This window comes from Kogia breviceps, chromosome 18 (genome assembly GCF_026419965.1).
Source record: "Kogia breviceps isolate mKogBre1 chromosome 18, mKogBre1 haplotype 1, whole genome shotgun sequence".
In the NCBI taxonomy this organism is placed as follows: Eukaryota; Metazoa; Chordata; class Mammalia; order Artiodactyla; family Physeteridae; genus Kogia; species Kogia breviceps.
Window position 1 is genome coordinate 6,209,795 of NC_081327.1, and position 18,828 is coordinate 6,228,622.

Consider the following 18,828-nt stretch of genomic DNA (forward strand, 5'->3'; position numbering starts at 1 on the left):
TCCGTGAGGGGAAAAGTGCGTGGGTAAAGGGGAGGGGCTCAGGGACCGGGCTCAGATTGGGAGGCCAGAATGGGCACAGACAAGCAGAGACTGAAACATGGGACTCTCGTTTTATTCAGCTCTGGACGTTAATATTCTTTGTCCTTGCTGGGTCCGGTGTGCACGTGATCCAGCCCAGTCGCAGCCTGGGGAGAGTCCAGGAGGTGGAGTTAGGGGAAAAGAAACTTGGGGTCACGGCCCCGATACGCAGATGGGTAGACTGAAGCCAGGGGACGAGCAGAGATGTGCCCAACATCACCCAGAGAGCTGGGCACTGCGCTGGCCTCCTTGCCGCAGGCTGGGGTCCTGGAGACGCGGCAGGAGTCTGGCCGCGCGCCGCCGGCGGCGCCCATAGCTATGGGGATCCTGAGGCTTGCGGCCCGCCTTCCCCGAGAGCTCCTTGATGGAGGCAGAGCGGAGCCAGTATATGATCTCTGGCAGGCGGTGCGTCTGGCACGTGCCCAGTGAACAGAGGTGCCCGCGCTGCTGGGACACCTGGTGCCGGGACCGCCTGGGGATGGAGCGTGGGAGACAAGCGGGTTCAAACAATCCACTCGAGAAATGGAGCCCTGTGGGCGACCCAGAACTGCGGGATTGGCGGGCGCGTTTCCTGATTAACTTCCCATTCCACCGAAGCGGAAAACCGCCTACAGAGGTCGCACGCCCCTCGCGGTCTCCCTCCGGCTCTGTCCCCGCTGCCGCCGGCGTTGCTCACCTGCCCGCGGAGTCCGGGTCCCCCAGGGTGGAGGAGGCGAGGAGCGACAGCAGGAGGATGTGCGCGGTCATCGTGGGGGTGGGGGTGGGGGTGGGGCGGGCGGGGTCCGAGAAACCGGTGGGTGAAGCGTCTCCTCTGGGCTGCGGCCCCGCCCCCTTCCCGGCCTGGAAAATGCCCCCTGAGCGCCTGCTTTAGAGTGAGGAATCCGGGCGTCCCCACTTCTCAGGCCGAGAAAACAGAGGCCAAGAGCCACACCACGCCAGAAGGGCAGAATTAGAATCCGGACGCCCACCTCCCGCACCGCGGTCACGGAGCCCTCACGAGTCCCGCCGAGGTGCTATCTACGTCCCTGTGAGGCCTCGGGAGACGCGACCCCTTTAAGGCGGAGGGAGGAGGGGCGGGGCAGCTGACACCTGCAAGTGACGCCGCAACTTCGGGCTTCCAGGAAAGGGGTGGGGGCGGGGAAGCGCTAGGCTACTTAGAAGCGAAGTCACCCTCATCTCTGTCAGGGACCCGACTAGCGTTAACTCTGTCTCAGGGGACAGGCGACTTTCTAGAGAGGGGGCTGGGCAATGTGGGACATTGGCAATTAGGTGGCAAAGACAGCCACCTGAAGTTGTAGAGGGAGTCTGAGCCTAACATCCTCCTGGTAGAAGACGAATAGGTGTAGACGGGTGTGGGGTGCAGGCAGGCCTAGCACTCGAGCTGTACTGAAGCAGGTGTAGGAGGGCCTTGGAAAGAAAAGCCTGGGATTCCGTCTCCGGTGATCCAGGTCCTGTGGACAGAGACCGGGGGGACCAGCGACTCTTGAGAAAGGAAGGACAGGAACGTGTAGACACCATGTCGGCAGCAGGGGCTGAACAGACAGCCCCTGGGGAGTTGTGAAGCAGGTTAGTGGGGCCTCAGTGTGCATCTCCGTAAAGTGGAGCAGAGGGTGGGATCTCCCACCCCCACCCCGAGCTCCGAGCCAGGCAGGGGGAAGAAGCAGGCACCCACCCCCACAAAGAACTCTATCCCCGGACTTCCCTGGTGGTGCAGTGGTTATGAATCTGCCTGCCAATGCAGGGGACACAGGTTCGAGCCCTGGTCCCCTGGTCCAGGAAGATCCCACATGCAGCGGAGCAACTAAGCCCGTGTGCCAGAACTACCGAGCCTACGCTCTAGAGCCCACGAGCCACAACTACTGAGCCCGTGTGCCACAACTACTGAAGCCCACGTGCCTAGAGCCCGTGCTCCGCAACAAGAGAAGCCACAGCAATGAGAAGCCCGCGCACAACGAGTAGCCCCCGCTCGCCACCAACTAGAGAAAGCCCGCACGCAGCAACGAAGACCCAACGCAGCCAAAAATAAATAAATAAAATTTAAAAAGAACTCTATCCCCCTCCAAGACTCCCCCCCCCCGACTCAGTTTCCCCAGATGGAGAGGGCAGGGCAGTAGTCACTGCCAGTCAGCCCTGGTTTGGCCTTGGAGGGTCCTGGACAGGAAAAAAACAGCCATAGAGGAACAATGTGTATAATGGGGAAGGCGGGAGAGCGAGCTTTCTGGGGAACTTAAGGGCCCAGCTGTGCCGGGAACCCACACCCCAGCCCTCCCCCAGCTCGGCTGGGAGCAGAAGTTTGGCCCACTGGGGACAGAGGGACCAGGGCCTCAGGAGGCGAGAGAGAGAGAGAGAGAGAGAGAGAGAGAGAGAGAGAGAGAGAGAGAGAGAGAGAGAGAGAGAGAGAGAGAGAGAGAGAGAGAGAGAGAGAGAGAGAGAGGAGAGCCAGTGGAGAAGGCCCTGCAAGTGACCTGAGGGCAGAGGTGGGACAAAGACTTGAGAGCAGGGCTGTGGAACCCCAGAGACGGCGGGGGTGGGGTGGAGGCGGCGGGGGTGGGGTGGAGGCGTAGTAAGACCCAGAGACACAGAAGTGGTGAGAGAGACCACCGGCAGCCACCAGCAGGCGCTGTCTCCACGCTCCGGGTGCCTGGCTTCTCAGCACCTGCGGATGGAACCCCAACCCCACTTTGCCCCCAGGAAGTTGAGCCGTCCCAGCTGAGGATTTATTGGCGTAAATGCAACCATATAAAAACATAAGTTATGAAAAACACAGTCACGATGTACCCGCCCCCCCCACCCCCGCCCCTGGCCCAGGCCCCGGAAACCCCCTTCTGTGGGAGGGAGGGAGAGGAAGGGGGAGCCCCGAAACTGCCTAAGAACGCTGCAGCCCCTGGGCCCTTGCAGGGCCGGCCCGGCCGGGGAGGGAGAACGCGGACGCTGCCTCAGCGCATCCGGTAGTCGGTGGAACAGGACAGCTCGCACAGCTGGCCTTTGAAGTCCAGGTCAATGGTGAAGTCCAGGTCGCGCTGCGGGGAGAGTGCGGGCGTGAGGGGGAACCCGGGACAGGGCAGCGGGGGTGCGGTAGGGAGGGGTGGCCACCCCTGCCCCACCTGAGGTGCCGTGGGCCCCCTGGCTATCTACACACCCTCCCCAGAGACCCCGCATGGCCGGTCCCACTCCCAGCATCTGTCTTAAACCCCGCCTGACTCCCCGTGAGCAGCTCCATGTGACATCCTCAAACCCACCTGGAACCCAGCCAGGCCCCCACCTTGGGTGGGGTGGCAGAGCTCAGCTGCTGTCTCTTGCATCATGATTTCCCCCATCAAAACCATCCTCATCAGCAGGTTATTTTCTCCTTCTTTTACAAGAAGCAAAAACTTCCTCCTCTCAAAAACCTCTGTGGTCCCGCCCCGCGGTCCCCACTTCCTCTCCTCCAAGGCTTCCTGGACGCCAACCCTCCTGTGCCTGCCACCCCCAGCTGGAAAAACTGGGACAAAGTCACCCATGACCTCAACGACGTGTGCCCTCAGTCCTCACTGCACTTCACCCCTGGCTCCCAGCTTCCTCCTCTCTCTCTCGGTCTCTTTCAGTTTCTAGTTTGGGTTTTCTCCACCTCTGCACTACTGACATCTAGGGCCGGACCGCTCCTTGCTGTGGGGGATTCTTATCTTGTGCGCTGCAGATAAAGCAGCTCCCCTGCCTCTACCCACCAGGTGCCAGCAGTACCCCTCCTTCGGTTGTGACACCCAAAATTCCTCCAGACAACGACACGGGTGGGTGGGGCAAAATCATCCCTGCTTGAGAATAGCTGCTTAAACCGGTTCTCATCTCCCCGACTTACAAAGCGGGTGCACCCACACTGGCCCTGCAGAATCTCCTGACTTTGCCCCAGACCTGCTTCCCCACCGTGTCTCAGGCTGATGGCAGCTCCGTCCTGCCAGATACTCAGGAGAAAAGAGGGGAAGAAACGGCCCTCCTTTCCTTCCCTCACCCCCATACCTGGGCGAGGATATCCCGTCAGCTCTCCCTCTGGCCCCGCGCCCACCTGCTCCAATACCTGCCGGCCCCCTTCCCAGCTGGACACGGAAGTCACCTCCCGCTGGCATTTGCCACGTGACCGTCCTGTGTCTAGACCGTGACTGCCAGGAGGGCAGGGGTTCAGCCTGATCACCGCTGGGGCCCCAGGGCCCCCTGGTTTCTAGTAGGTGCTCAATAAAACTGTGGCCCAGAGACAGACGTGGGGGGCCCCCAGACAGACGAGGCCAGAGCAGAGCGTAGCCAGGCCGGCGGGCAGGCTTGGGGCTGAGGGGTGCGGGGGCCCCAGGTGCCCGAGCCCACCCCCCGAGCCTCACGTTGTTCTTGGCATTGGGCCGCATGCCAATGGTGCCGAAGATCTCCTCCCCCGTCTTCACCGTCAGGTAGTCCTCCATGTAGAACACCGTCTGCTTCCAGTGTGTGTACGGGGACTCAGGGCCTGGCGGGGGAGGCGGGTCAGCCGGGCCCACGCGCCTCCTGACCTTCCCCTCTGCCCGGACACCCCACCGGCCAGCGGCTACCGACTCGGCGGTGACCGGGCCCCGTCGCCCTCGTCAGGCCTGGGGAAGCGGAGGCACCGCACGCTCGGGCCGGCTGGCAGAGCCGGCGTCAGAAGCCGGGTCCTCGGTGTCCCCGCGGCTCCCTCGGGCCGCCTGTCGCGCGCCCCACGGGCCCGGGGCCCCCGCCGCCCCAGGGCCCCGCCTCACTGGTGGAGAAGCCGGTCCTCTTGTGGCAGCGGGTGAACTCGATGTTGAAGTAGGCCACCAGCGCGTGGACGTAGTCGTTGCGCTTCACTTGCAGGCAGAAGGGGGAGGTGAAGGTTAGGTCCTCCACCTTGACCGTGTAGATGTCCACCTCCTGCGGGATGAGCCTCGTGAGCCCCACTCCCCGACCTCCGGCCCAGCGGGGGAACCCCTGGGGGGCCCCGCCGGATCCCCTGTTCCCTGCTTTTCCAACTCCAGCCCTGAATCACACCGTTTGACCTCCTACAACAACTACTGTTCCTTAGAGAATCGCCCGTTTTCCCCTCTCCACTGCCTGTGCCCTGCCCCTGGCCACCATCCCCCCCACCGGATGCGGCAGCACCTTAACAGGGCTCCGTGGCTCCCGCCCTCTCCCCCGACATCCCTTACTACACGTGATCAGCCAGTGTGACAGTTTAAAAACAGATCGTGGGCTTCCCTGGTGGCGCAGTGGTTGAGAATCCGCCTGCGGATGCACGGGACACGGGTTTGTGCCCCGGTCCGGGAAGATCCCACATGCCATGGAGTGGCTGGGCCCGTGAACCATGGTCGCTGAGCCTGCGCGTCCGGAGCCTGTGCTCCGCAAAGGGAGAGGCCACAGCAGTGAGAGGCCCGCGTACCACCAAAAAAAAAAAATAAAAAAAAAAAAATAAAAAAAAAAAAATAAAAAAAAAATAAAAACAGATCGTGTCACATCCCTGCTTAAAATCCTTTCACTGCGGGCTTCACTGGTGGCGCAGGGGTTGAGAGTCCGCCTGCCGATGCAGTGGACGCGGGTTCGTGCCCCGGTCCGGGAAGATCCCACATGCCGCGGAGCGGCTGGGCCTGTGGGCTGTGGCCGCTGAGCCTGCACGTCCGGAGCCTGTGCTCCGCAACGGGAGAGGCCACAACAGTGAGAGGCCCTCATATCACAAAAAAAAAAAAAAAAAAAAAAAAAAAAAAATCCTTTCACTGCTCCCCGGGGCACTCAAAGCAAAACCGGGGCTCCAGACTCAGGCCATGGAGGCTCGTCCAGTCAGGGCGTCTGCCCTGCCGTCTCCCTCTACAAACTCCCTCCTCCAGCCAGTGCTGCCCGCCATGAGCATCCCGGCAACACTTGATACCGTGGGTCGGGAGAGGGACCTCAAACAACGATGGCTGCTGGTAGGCTTTATCAGGGATCTATGTGTATAAACTCAGTCGTGGCGCTGGGTTTTCTGCATTTGGTGGCCCTGCCTGGGGTCTTAGCTGCCTGCCTCGGGCGGACGTGCCCTCCGGGAGGCGTGCCTTGGAGGCAGGGCCAGCCCACGTCACTGCCTAGTTCTGGAACCCAAGGGCCACGCCTGGCTCACAAAGCTCTTTAAATAAAGTGGCTTCTCCAGGCGTCTAGCACCAGCTCCAGCAGATCCGTCAGGCTCCCAAGACCTCGGGCAGGCAAGCGCTCTGTGCACTGAGGTCCCACGCACTGGCCCTTCTTGGGTTGACCCTGCGGGACACCCGGCCACCCCACCTCCTCACCTTTATCAGGCAAGCGTTGGTGACCAGCTGCTTGGGGTCCACCACATCCACCAGGGGCTCCTTGATGGCCACGTCTTTGATGCACGACATGTCAAAGCCATACACGTTCTCCCACCCTGGGGAGGAGGGGAGGGGTGAGCCCGGGGGGCGCCCGGCCCCGAGCCTGCACCCCCCGGGCTCCTCGGGCCCCGAGCTCACAGTGGATCTTGTAGTCTTTGTACTGCCGGTCCTCGATGGCCGTCACGTACAGCGTGGCTCGGTCCGGGAAGATGAGGCCGTCGGGTGCCTGCAGAGTGCAAAGGAGCAGGGCAAGGGCGTGAATGATGGGGGGGCTCGGCAACGCTGCCCCGTTTTGTCTCCTTACACCATCCCTACCCCCGCCCCGGTCTGAGCTGCCGACACTGCCCACGTGGACTCCTGAAGCGGCCCCCTCACTGGTCCCCAGCCTCAGCCCTCGGTTTGTTCCCTGGATGGCTGCCTGATGGCTCCCAGGAGCATCTAAGTCAGACCCTGTCCTTCAGGGGTCCTGAGGGATCCTCAGAACCACCCCCCTGAGGAGTAAAGCAAAGTCTCTCAGGGGTCCACGAGGCCCTGCGGGATCTGCACAGGCCCCTCCACCCCTCACCTCCAATTTCCCCTCCCAGCGCTCCTTCAGATCCTCATTCCACTACAACCTCGCCGCTGCTCAACACACAGCAAGCACACTCCTGCCCCAGAACCTACGCACTGGCTAAAATCCTCTGCCCAGTGTGCCTTTCCCCTCAGATCCCATGCAGCTCCTTCCCATCCTCTGTTCAGGTCTCAGTCACCTCCTGTGGGAGGCCTGCTCTGACTTGAGCACCTGGGACCACAGCCCCCCAGTCCCTCCCTATCCCTATGCCCTGCTATCGTTCTCTTCCCAGCACTAACTCTCCTGACACTGTACCATCTCCCTGTCCCTGTCCAGCTTCCAGTACTGGCTCCCCTCCGTCTTGGCTGCGGGCCTCCTAACATCTGTGTAGGAGATGTATTCAATCCCCTGTATTCACTGCCACTGTGGGAAATACCTAGCATGGCTTTCTTTTCTGCCTGGACCCTGACATATGCTCAACAAATGGCCAAAGGACCCTGTCCTGCATCAGCTGCTCCCGCCCCGCTGGGGGCCTCACCAGCCACTTGTCTCGGGCGTAGAGCACGGTGTTGAGCATCGACTCGTAAAAGAGACAGTAGCCCATCCACTCGCTGATGATGATGTCCACCTTCTCCACCGGAAGCTCCACCTCCTCCACCTTCCCCTTGATGATGGTCACCACTGGGGGGCAGACAAGGGCACATGCCACCAGCCCAGAGGAGGCCCACCCGCTCGCCTCCCTTGGGGCAGATGGGGGATGGTCCAGGGCCCGGGGACCCCACTGGGACAGCCCTTGTCTTCTCAAGGAAGGGCTGGGGGTTGCATTGGGGCATCTACAAAGAACTCCGCGAGCTGAAGCCACACCCTGTTAACTTAGTTTCAACATTCATTCATCATGGGGTATTTCTGAGGCAGGAGCAAAAACTTTACGTGGATTAGGTATTAGGTGACGTTAAGATTTCGCCACTAACAGTCAGGCCTGGGGCCCGGTGTGGAGAGCCCTTCATCCTGGGACATGAGGCACGGTAAGAAAGGTGGCTGACCCCTCGCCCATCACGCACTGCACATTCGTGGGGAAGCTGCTAAACCATTTGTAGATGACCTGCTTCTGGGTCAGGGTTTCATACTCAGCAGAGCTCGCTGCAATCTATTAAAACTCAGCCCTCGATGCGAGGGTTTTTTTTTTTTTTTTTTTTGGCTGCACTTTGCAGCTTGTGAGATCTTAGTTCCCTGACCAGGGATCGAACCCTGGCCCAGGCAGTGAAAGCGCCAAGTCCTAACCACTGGACCGCCAGATCACGTTTTGTGTGTTTTTTAAATTAATTTATTTTATTTATTATTTTTGGCTATGTTGGGTCTACATTGCTGCGCGTGGGCTTTCTCTAGTTGAGGTGAGGGGGCTACTCTTTGTTGCGGTGCATGGGCTTCTCATTGTAGTGGCTTCCCCTGTTGCAGAGAACAGCCTCCAGGCTCACGGGCTCTAGAGCGCAGGCTCAGTAGTTATGGCGCACGGGCTTAGGTGCTCGGCGGCATGTGGGATCTTCCGGGACCAGGGCTCGAACCCATGTCCCCTGCATTGGCGGGCGGATTTTCAACAACTGTGCCACCAGGGAAGCCCAGGTCATGCTTTTTAAATGGCCTTATCTATTAGAGACACACACAGCAGTACTTATACAATCAGAATTTGCTTCAAAAGGAGATACTTAAAGCTGAGTGATGGGCTTCCCTGGTGGTGCAGTGGTTGAGAGTCCGCCTGCCGACGCAGGGGACGCGGGTTCGTGGCCCAGTCCGGGAGGATCCCACGTGCCGCGGAGCGGCTGGGCCTATGAGCCATGGCGGCTGAGCCTGCGCGTCCGGAGCCTGCGCTCCGCGACGGGAGAGGCCACAGCAGTGAGAGGCCCGCGCACTGCTAAAGAAAAAAAAAAAGAAAAAAAGCCGAGTGACGGGTACTTGGGGATGCAATTATATTAGTCTCTTTTAATAAAATCCCTTCAGCTTCTAGAATGCCAAGAGCCCTCACATCTGAAAAAACCACCATCTTCCCATGTTCTCTGCTCCTCAAACCTTGCAGGTGGGGAGGACAATTTGGCAATATCTACCCAACTTCCATTTTTGACCCACACAATCCTACTTTTATGAACTGACCTCACAGATACACTAGTTCTTATTTGAGTTGACAATGACGTTATGCGTAGGGAGATGGAAACCTAGGAAGCTTAAATGCTCATCACCAGGGACTTGGTTAAGAAAGCTGGTGTATATGTGTAGACAGATGATGGCAGCCATCAAAAAGCAAGATCCTCTCAAAATCGTGAAAAGTGTTAAACCACACGATAAGCAGGTGAAAAAAGCAAAGGGGCAGAAGACTTGTGTTAATATGTATGAAATGCTATGCGTCAAAAACCGGCACGTGAACGTAGAAACACACACACACGTATATTTGCTCATAGGTACGGACTTCTCTGGAAGGGACCATTGGATGCACTCAAAGAAGGGCGGCTGAGAGGCAGGTAGGAGACTTCTTACTACAGGCCCTCAGATGCCAACCTCGTGACTCTAACACTCACTGAAAAAATCAAAGACTGTTTCTTGCCCCACTCCCCCCACCCTTTTTTAAAGACTGAGGCACTGAGCTTGCGACTTCTGCACTCAGATTCTAAGATGACTTGTCAGGTGGTGGGTTCTGAGAAGGCTGGAGTCTTGGGCTGTCAGCAGCCCAGAGTCCACGGAGGAGGAATGCCTGAATTTGAGTTCAGTGGCCCCCATCCCCTTGCCGAGGGCCCCGGGGAAGCTGGGATCAGCCGCTCCCTCCCCACAAACCCGTTCTCTTCCTTTGGCTCACCGTGGTCTAACTTGTTGGCTTTGACGATCTTCACCGCATAATCAGAGATACTGGAACACTCGATCTGGGGGCCCAGGAAGAAGGGAGGGTGAGAGCCCCCCCAGTCCCACCCTCCACCCAATTCCCGAGCCCCAAGGGGCGCCCCTTCGGCCCCCAGGCTCAGGCCCGCCCGCTGCCGAGGACACTCACCCCAATGACCTTGCGGGCCCCAGCCTTGGCAGCGAACATGCAGAGGATCCCTGTGCCCGAGCCCACGTCCAGCACCACCTTGTCTTTGAAAAGGTGCCGGTTGTGAAACATGGAGTTTCGGTACGTGAGGGTGCGGACCTCATCTTTCAGCATTTCCTGGAGGAGGTGGGTACAAAGATATCATGAGGGGGCCTGCATCCCCAGCTGGAAAACAGGGTGCCCTGGCCTCCAACACACTATTTCGAGAGCTAGAGCTCACACCTCAAACTTGCTTTAGTCCCCTTGGAACAAGTCATTTCCCTTCCATACGCCTCAGTTTCCCTATTTGTAAAATCGGGTTGGGTGGACTAAACTCCCATATCAGCCACCTTAGGTTCTACCATTGCCACCTAAGCCCCTGTGAGCTTTGGCTTTAAAAAGTCCTCAGCAGGGCTTCCCTGGTGGTGCAGTGGTTGAGAGTCCGCCTGCCGATGTAGGGGACGCGGGTTCGTGCCCCGGTCCGGGAGGATCCCACGTGCCGTGGAGCGGCTGGGCCCGTGAGCCATGGCCGCTGGGCCTGCGCGTCCGGAGCCTGTGCTCCGCAACGGGAGAGGCCACAACGGTGAGAGGCCCGCGTACCGCAAAAAAAAAAAAAAGTCCTCAGCAAGTTAATGCCACTGAACCGCATACTTGCAAATGGTAAATTTTGTTATGTATATTTTATAACAATTAAAAAAAGAAAAATCTTCACAATCCCATCCCAGCTGCTTTCTGGGACCTCAGTCTCCATCGCGTGCAAAGGGGTCGAGAAGCCTTCGGCACACTGGGCACGAGCAGCTGCGGGACAAACCCACCGCCAGTCACTAGAGGGCGGCAGAGACCGGCAGGCCCTGACCTCTGGCTGAATTCTCAGGCACACATGCGCGCTCCCACCCCAGCCTCCCAAGAGGGGCCCGGCAGAGAGCCAGGCTAACCTCCGTCTCCAAGGCAACGGCTGGGAGAGGCGACCCCAGAGCGTGAGCCTCGCATGCGCAGAGGGGAGGCCCGCTGCCCCGGAAGGCAGTGCGCATGCGTTGGAGATTAAGTTCCAGTCCTCCCAAACATTAACCCCCCTGAAGACTCAGCAGCCTTATGAGGTGTCTGTCCATACTCACCTCGTGGATGCCAAAGTGAGCATAGGAGTCAAAGTAGTAATCTTTGGACGTCATGTCCTCAGCGTTGGGCTTCTCGCTGCTTTCTGCCTGGGCACAGGAGACCTGGGAGGGGGCGGATGGGAGCAGGGGTCAAACCTGGGCGCTCCCCACAGACTCTTAAGCCTCCAGGTCCCTACTTCTCCCTGGAGTATAGAACGACCCTCCCAAACCGTACCATGGCAACCCTACAGGCCCCGCCTACCATCTTGCCTCTCCCAGGAACCCCCAAAACCTAACAGCCCATTTTCCTCTTCCAGGACCGCCCCCAGAGCACCATCCAGGAGAGCACCCCTGATACCTCAGCCACGCCTACCATCTCTCCAGTCTCTCTGCCCCCGTCTCTAGCTCAGCCCACAGCTGGGGAGGGGAGGAGGGGGGAAGGCAGAACGGGGGCAGACACAGGGAAGGACAAAGGGGGGCTGGAAATGGAGTTAAGGAAGTAGCCACAGTGTTGAGGGAGGCCAGATAGGGGCCACAAACCTGGAGGGAGTTTGTACTAAGTGTTTCCGGGGCACAGGGTAAACTGGTTTGAAGCAGGAGGGATCATAGTTAAGACCAATAGAAAGGGCCTGATGTGTGACAAGATATGTATATGTGGGGAAGGGTCTCACAAAAGGATATTTACTTCTTCAAGAGGCGGCTGGAGGCTCATCCCATTAGCCAAGGTGGCTACAAAATTCTAGGAGAGAGTAACAGGGAAAAAGGATTAGCTACTGGGAGTGACTAGGGGAGGGCCAGGCCAGGGGACCCAGGCTCTTGGGGGAGAAGGAGGTGTTTCCTACAATCTTGCTTTTTTTTGAGGGGAGTGGTGGTAGAGGGAACAAATAAAGAGGCAAGGCTGTTTTTAAAAGGGTGCGGGGTGGGTGGTGCGGAGTAGAGGGGGAAGGGGGGTTCTATCCCAGCTGTGGCTGGAGAGATGGTGGCCTGCACCCACACTGCCCCTCTTTGGCCAGGCACCTGATGACACACACCTCCCCCATCCAGGCCAGAGGAACTGGCACCCGCTGGGCACAAAGGCACTGCCAGCTGTCACTCCCCCTCATCACCTAATCCCCCCAGATTAGGTGACACTTCCTGACACAAACCCCCATCCTGGGGTGCCACGAGTAGCTGGGGGAGGGTGGCTGGCAGGGTGTACCCTCTGCGCACCTGCCACCTCTGCAAACCACTCTCGTCTGAGAGGATTCCAGAAAGGAGGTGTGGCACACAGACACCCCCACCAGAGCTGGCACCCCAGCCGCTAGCTCTTGCCTTGGACTCAGGGAGTCCCAAACAAAACCAGTGAGAGCCAACCTCCTCGATTATCACCCTCTACCCAGGAGGGTAGAATCCCAGGGAGGAGGCCAGACCCTGGACCCTCAAGCCCACCCACCCGCCATTCAAACAACCATCCCAGGTCCTGAACCCCCCCCCCCAGGTGTGGGGCAAAGTCGTGGGGCAACCTCTGGGGAAGATATTTCCTCCACCCACACAGGCCCTGGTCCAGGAGAGAGCCGAGGGGGATAGGAGTCATTAGAGAGACCCCTAGGGGCTGCCCCCCAAGGTATGCATCTTGGGACCCGACCTCCCATTCCAGAGACTGCTACAAGGTAAGGGGTGAGAGTAAGGAGACCCCATCAGATTACAGCTATTCCCGATGTAACCACCCTCTAGGCCTCAAGCGTGAAATCACAGACACGACCCCCCTGGGCTCCAAGCCCCACCTCTATCCTCCCAAACCAGTTAATGACGCGGATTAAGAAGGGCTGCTGGTGAGAGGATTTCCCACCAGGGCGCATTTCTCAACACCGCCGATACCGCCGCCAAACAAGTCCCCAGAGCGCTTGAAACACAGCACCGGAACCAGCCCCATATGGCTGCACAAGAATCGAACCTCACGGGACACCATTTCAGGCAACCAGGCTCAGGACCCTCAAACAGGGCCTCAAGAAGGGGGAGGTCAACTCCCACCCTCACAAATGCCCCAGGGAGAGAACGGGCTCCAGAAGGGGGTAAAGTTCGCTGCATCCATTCCCTCACATCCCCTTCCCAGTACAGATTCTCCCTCCCCTCGCCCGGGAGGGCTTCGACGGGAGGTGGGCTTTGGGACACGCCCCATGAAAAAGATGTCCCTCCCACACACCCAGACATGGCCACAAGGGGGTGCACAGCGCCTAAGCCGGAAGGATCTCCTTCAGCTAGATGCCCCCCCACCAACCAGAGGGAGGTCACAGGGGCATGCCCCATCCCCCTAGCTCCCAAAGCGGGGAGAATCCAGGGACAGGAAACAGGGGGTGGGAGGGGGGCCCGGAGGGAACCAATCCTTCGTCTTCCTACAATCTCAACGCAAGAGTGCACGAAACCTGGACGGATGCCTGAACAGATGCCCTGGTCCCGGAAAGGGATTTGTTGAGAGTCGAGATACACTGCCCCTCCCAAGAGACTCTTTACTTCGCGGAGGTCCCCAAGTAAGTCCCATCCCAAGGTGCCTGTCACGATCCCCAGGGAGGGGGGCAGGGGGCCTCAGAAGGAGGGTCGGAGCCTCCTCTCCGCCCCCCCGGGGCGCCCCTCCCCCGGCCGGGGGCGGGGCCTTTGTCCCGCACGTGGAACCCGCCGGGCCAGCGGGCACGGCACACCACCTCCCCACCCACCGCGCCGCGGCCACGTGGGGGCCAGGCCGGAAGCACCCCCAGCCCTCCTCCACGTGGAAGGGGGCAGGAGACCCTCGGAGCGGCGTGCTGCCTCAGGCCCCCGAAAGCTAGGGAACCCGCACTTCAAACGGTATCTCCAGATCCGGAGAATGCGGCGCCCCCTCCGTACGGCTGGGGGCCTTCAGCCCCAACCCGCCGACTCAGAGCCCCTTCCCTAAGACGGAGGCATAAAATACCGACCTCCAAACCGCCCCCCGCCCCCTGCCCCTGACGGCGCTCCAGGCGCTCACCTCCATGATGCAGTTCGCGGCCTCGGCTGCCGCCATCTTCACCCGCGCCTACTCCTCCTCCGGCCGCCGAGACCCCCCCCTTCTCCGCACTCCCCCGGGACCGCCTTATACCGGAGGGTCCAAGGCCCGCCCACCGCGACCCCGCCAGGAGATCTCATTGGCAATGGAGGCGACCCGTCTGGGAATACCGTTTAGCAATTGGGCGAAAAGACGCCCATCAAAGTCGAGGGGCCCGCCCAGTCTGGCGTGCCGAGCCCCGCCCCCATAAGTCGACAGGGATGGGAAAGACTGCCCGTCTGTCGCAAGAAGTGCGACTGATGATTGGGCAAAATATACCGGGAGTTCCCGCCCCTACTCCCCCAGCACCGCCTCAAAGCTTCCCGGCGGACCCAGCGCTAAGCGGACATCTTGAAATAGGGCTGTCTATCACCAAAATGACCCGCCTCCTCGTAGCTGCTATTGGTTTATCAAGTCTGTGACGTCACGGGGCCTTTGGCCAGCCTCCGCCAAGCGGCCGGCCTCAAGGAGAACATGGCGATTGGCCCACGAGAAAAGAAGGCAGGGCTTTAGGCTCCAGCGATTGGCTCAAACGAACTGTCACTCATCGTCCATTCGGTAGCTTCTCACAGTCTGTGGGAAACGCAGGAGGAACAAGGGCGCTAGTACCCATTTTCGTGAGGGAAAACTGAAGCAATGAGAGGCCCAAAGAGAGGGAGGTAATGTCCGGGGTCCCGAAGCAAGTCAGGAATAGGACTCAGGCGTCGAGGCATTGAACCCCTAACCCCCTACTTAATTGTTCCAAGGTTTTTAAACCCAGTGACTCCATTCAAGCCACTTGGCCTTTGCCAAATCCCACCCCTGACGGGAACACCCACCCCCTTCGTCTGGCCAACTCCTATACGTCAGTCAGGGCACAGCTTAGTCGCCACCTCCTCCAGGAAGCTTTCCTGGACCTGCAGAAAAAGTTACTAGTTGAATGAAGATAAATGCAACTTGTGGAATGTATCTGTCACCCAGAAAGTTCCTTCACGACTCTTTCTAGTCAACACCTCCCCCACCCAACCCCAGAAGCAATCACTTTCTGTTTTGTGTCACTATAGTGCAGCTTTTCCGTTTCTAAAATTTCGTATAAATGGAATTATACAGTATGTGCTCTTTTGTGTCTGTCCCTCAGCATGTTTTTGAGATTCATTCATGTCGCATATAATGGTTGTCCAGTCCTTCTTACTGCTGAGGAATATTCCATTGTATGGATGGATCACATTTTCCTGTTGATGGACATCTGGGTGGTTTTCATAGGGCTGGTATGAATAAAGTGGCTATGAACAATCATGTCCGGGTCCTTCTGTGGACGTACACTTTCACTTCCCTTGGGTAAACCTAGGAGCACATGGCTGGGTCATAGGCTAGGTGTATGGGGTTTTTGTTTTGGTTTGTTTTTGTTTGGTTGGTTTTTTGGCCGTGCCATGCGGCATGCAGGATCTTACTTCCCCGACCAGGGATCGAACCCGTGGCCCCCACAGGGGAAGCACCGAGTCTTAACCACTGGACCGCCACAGAAGTCCCCTAGGTGTATGTTTCTAAGAAACTGCCCAAAAGTTTCCCATGGTGTTCTACCATTTTGCATTCCCATCAGTGATGCAAGAGATTTCTAGTGCTCCACATCCCCTCCAGCACGTCATAAAATCAGTCTATAATTTTAATCACTCTTGTAGGTATGAAGAGATTATCTCCTGGTTGTGACTTGCATTGCCCTGACGGCCAGTGTTGTTCAGCATAGTTTCATGTGCTTATTGGCCATTTGTATATTTTCTTTTGTCAAGTGTCTGCTTAAGTCTTTTGTATATTTTTACAAACATTGTTGTTTTCTTATTCACAAATCATAAACGTTCTTTATAGATTCTGGATACACGTCTCTGTCAGATATATCTACTTTTTTTTTCTTTATTTTTGGTGCTTTGGGTCGTTGCTACAGCGTGCGGGCTTTCTTTTTAGTTGTGGCGAGCGGGGGCCACTCTTCACTGCGGTGCGCGGGCCTCTCACTGCAGTGGACTCTTTTTGCGGAGCACTGCCTCCAGGCACGTGGGCTCAGCAGTTGTGGCGAAGTGGCTTAGTTGCTCCGCGGAACGTGGGATCTTCCTGGACCAGGGCTCGAACCTGTGTGCCCTGCCTTGGCAGGCGGATTCCCAACCACTGTGCCACCAGGGAAGCCTGGTATATCTCCTTTAAATTTTTTTCCCAATCGGTGACCTGTCTTTTCATTTTCTTAACGTTGCCTTTGAAAACCAGAGTTTCTCATTTTGATGAATTCCAATTAATCTGTTATCTGAGCCCACGTCTTGACCCCTACATTGTATGTTGCATGGATCTTTTTTTTTTTTTCCTTTTCTATTTCTCCAAATGTTTCAGCAGGGTGTTTTGTTTTGTTTTGTTTTTTTCTGATTTCCAAGCATTTTAACCCAATCAATTACTTTTGCTCTGTGTTGCTATGAAGAACAAAACATTGTGACAAACTCTCTACAACACTAGGAAATAACCTAATGTCATTGGGTACAGAGTACAGGGGAGAAGTCTGAGTTGGAGGCAAAACTGGGGGAGTCCTCAGAGTCAAATTCTGCATTTTCCAAGATGGCAGCCACATGGGACAACTGAGCAATGGACCATGGCAAGTCTCAACTGAGATTTGCTGTGGCTGTAAAACACACACCAGATTCTGAAGACTTCACGTAAAAAAAAAAATCTATAATGTATCATTAATATTTTTATATTGATTACATGTTGAAATGATTCTATTTTGGATAAATGGGGTAAATAAAAATTATTGTTAAAATTAATTTACCTGTTACTTTTTACTTTGCTTTAATGGGGCTACTAGTGTATTCTAAATAACACATGTGGTTCATATTATATTTCTATTGGCCAGTGCTGCACTAGGTCACGGAATGGACAAGATCACCGGGGAGTTGGTGTGATTAGACGTGTGGTTAGAGGGACTCCCCTGGCAGTCCAGTGGTAAAGAATCCGCCTTCCAATGCAGGGGATGCGGGTTCGATCCCTGGTTGGGGAACTAAGATCCCACATGCTGCGGGGCAACTAAGCCCGCGCACCTCAACTAGAGAGCCCACGTGCCACAAAACTACAGAGCCCAGGCGCTCTGGAGCCTGCGCGCCACACCTACAGAGAGAAAACACACACGCTGCAACTAGAGAGAAGCCCGCGCACGGCAATGAAGATCCCGTATGCCACAACTAAGACCCAACGCAGCCAAAAATTTAAAAAATAAAATTAAAAAAAAGAAGTGTGGCTAGAAGACCTGAGTCAAACTGGAGAGTCAAGTGTCCACGAGCTGCGATGGTAGAAACTTACATCTCTCACTAAACTGGAACTCAGTCCTTCCTTCAACTGAGAATTTGGGCAACACATCAAAATAGGATTAGCTCCTGTGCCTGGTTCCGCAATATAAATCACAGAGGTTTGCATGTCACATGACAGTTGCTGTAGATACGCCTGTGGTGAGCAGGATTCTAAGATGGCCCCCATGAACTCTGCCCCCTGGTATTACATACCAGGGAGTAGGTTGGGTTATATGACCAAGGAGATGGATGTCACTCCCTTGATTAGGTGACCTTATATGGCAAGGGTGAAGGGAGTTTGTGGATGACATTAAGGCTTCAAATTGGTTAATTCTTTTTATTTATTTATTTATTTACTTACTTACTTATTTACTTATTTAGCTGTGCCGGGTCTGAGTTGCGGCATTCGGGATCTAGTTCCCTGACCAGGGATCGAACCTGAGTCCCCTGCATTGGGAGAGCAGAGTCTTAACCGCTTGACCACCCGGGAAGTCCCTCAAATTGGTTAATTTTAAATTCATCAAAAGGGAGATTTTCCTGGGTGGGCCTGACTTAATCAGGTGAGGCCACACTGATTGTCCTGCTAAAACACGTACACTGGGAAGAGGCCCCCGGGGCCTCAGATGAGATTGAAGCTGAAACCTTGATAGCAGCATAGTCACATCCTGAGCCAAGCACCCCACTAAGCTGCACCTGCGCCCCTGACCCACAGAAACTGAGATTAGTGTGTTATTATAAGCCACGAAATGTATATGACTTGTTACGGTAATAACTAATCTGCCTCCAAATGTCATTCCTGTTCTATTTAGAAATCATGGTTATGAGACCCACCCTAGGTGTTTTTCATGAATGTGTTAATGAGGAGGCATGCCTATTATTATTTTTTATTTATTTTACATTTATTTATTTGATTTATTTTTGGCTGCGTTGGGTCTTCATTGCGGTGTTTGGGCTTCACATTGTGGTGGCTTCTCTTGTTGCGGAGCACGGGCTCTAGGCACACAGGCTTCAGTAGTTGTGGCACACGGGCTCAGTAGTTGTGGCTCGCAGGCTCTAGAGCGCAGGCTCAGTAGTTGTGGCGCATGGGCTTAGTTGCTCCGCGGCATGCGGGATCTTCCCGGACAAGGGCCCGAACCCGTGTCCCATGCATTGGCAGGCGGATTCTTAACCACTGCACCACCAAGCCCGGCATGCCTATTATTAAGCCACTAATTTTTATATTAATCTTGAAAGCTTTGGGACTTCCCTGGTGGCACAGTGGTTAAGAGGGCATGCTCCCAATGCAGGGGCATGGCTTTGATCCCTGATCAGGGAAAGAGATCCCAGATGCATGCCTCAACTAAGAGTTCACATGCCACAACTAAGGGGCCTGCATGGCACAATTAAGGAGCCCAC

At 56.6% G+C, this 18,828-nt stretch overlaps 2 protein-coding genes across 4 annotated transcripts; both read right to left on the bottom strand.

Annotated features, from left to right (window-relative positions):
• Positions 1–96: 96 nt before the first annotated feature.
• ADM5 (adrenomedullin 5 (putative)) lies at positions 97–1,720 on the bottom strand. Its single transcript, XM_067018619.1, has 3 exons — positions 1,365–1,720; positions 755–918; positions 97–550 (listed from the first exon to the last, which is right to left on the bottom strand). Exons 1-3 carry the CDS (start codon positions 1,665–1,667, stop codon positions 295–297), a joined length of 723 nt encoding a protein of 240 aa, XP_066874720.1. The 5' UTR covers positions 1,668–1,720; the 3' UTR covers positions 97–294.
• Positions 1,721–2,773: 1,053 nt separating this feature from the next.
• On the bottom strand, positions 2,774–14,293 carry PRMT1 (protein arginine methyltransferase 1). 3 transcript variants are annotated; one of them, XM_059046171.2, is made up of 11 exons: positions 14,081–14,200; positions 11,786–11,839; positions 11,122–11,223; positions 9,989–10,144; positions 9,800–9,863; positions 7,496–7,638; positions 6,546–6,633; positions 6,348–6,463; positions 4,815–4,965; positions 4,425–4,546; positions 2,774–3,098 (listed from the first exon to the last, which is right to left on the bottom strand). In XM_059046171.2, exons 1-11 carry the CDS (start codon positions 14,114–14,116, stop codon positions 3,015–3,017), a joined length of 1,116 nt encoding a protein of 371 aa, XP_058902154.1. In that variant the 5' UTR covers positions 14,117–14,200; the 3' UTR covers positions 2,774–3,014. The 3 variants fall into 3 exon arrangements, with proteins under 3 accessions (XP_058902154.1, XP_058902155.1, XP_058902156.1); XM_059046172.2 differs by lacking the exon at positions 11,786–11,839 and having other exon boundaries at positions 14,081–14,293; XM_059046173.2 differs by lacking the exons at positions 11,786–11,839; positions 14,081–14,200 and adding an exon at positions 11,459–11,569.
• Positions 14,294–18,828: the final 4,535 nt, after the last annotated feature.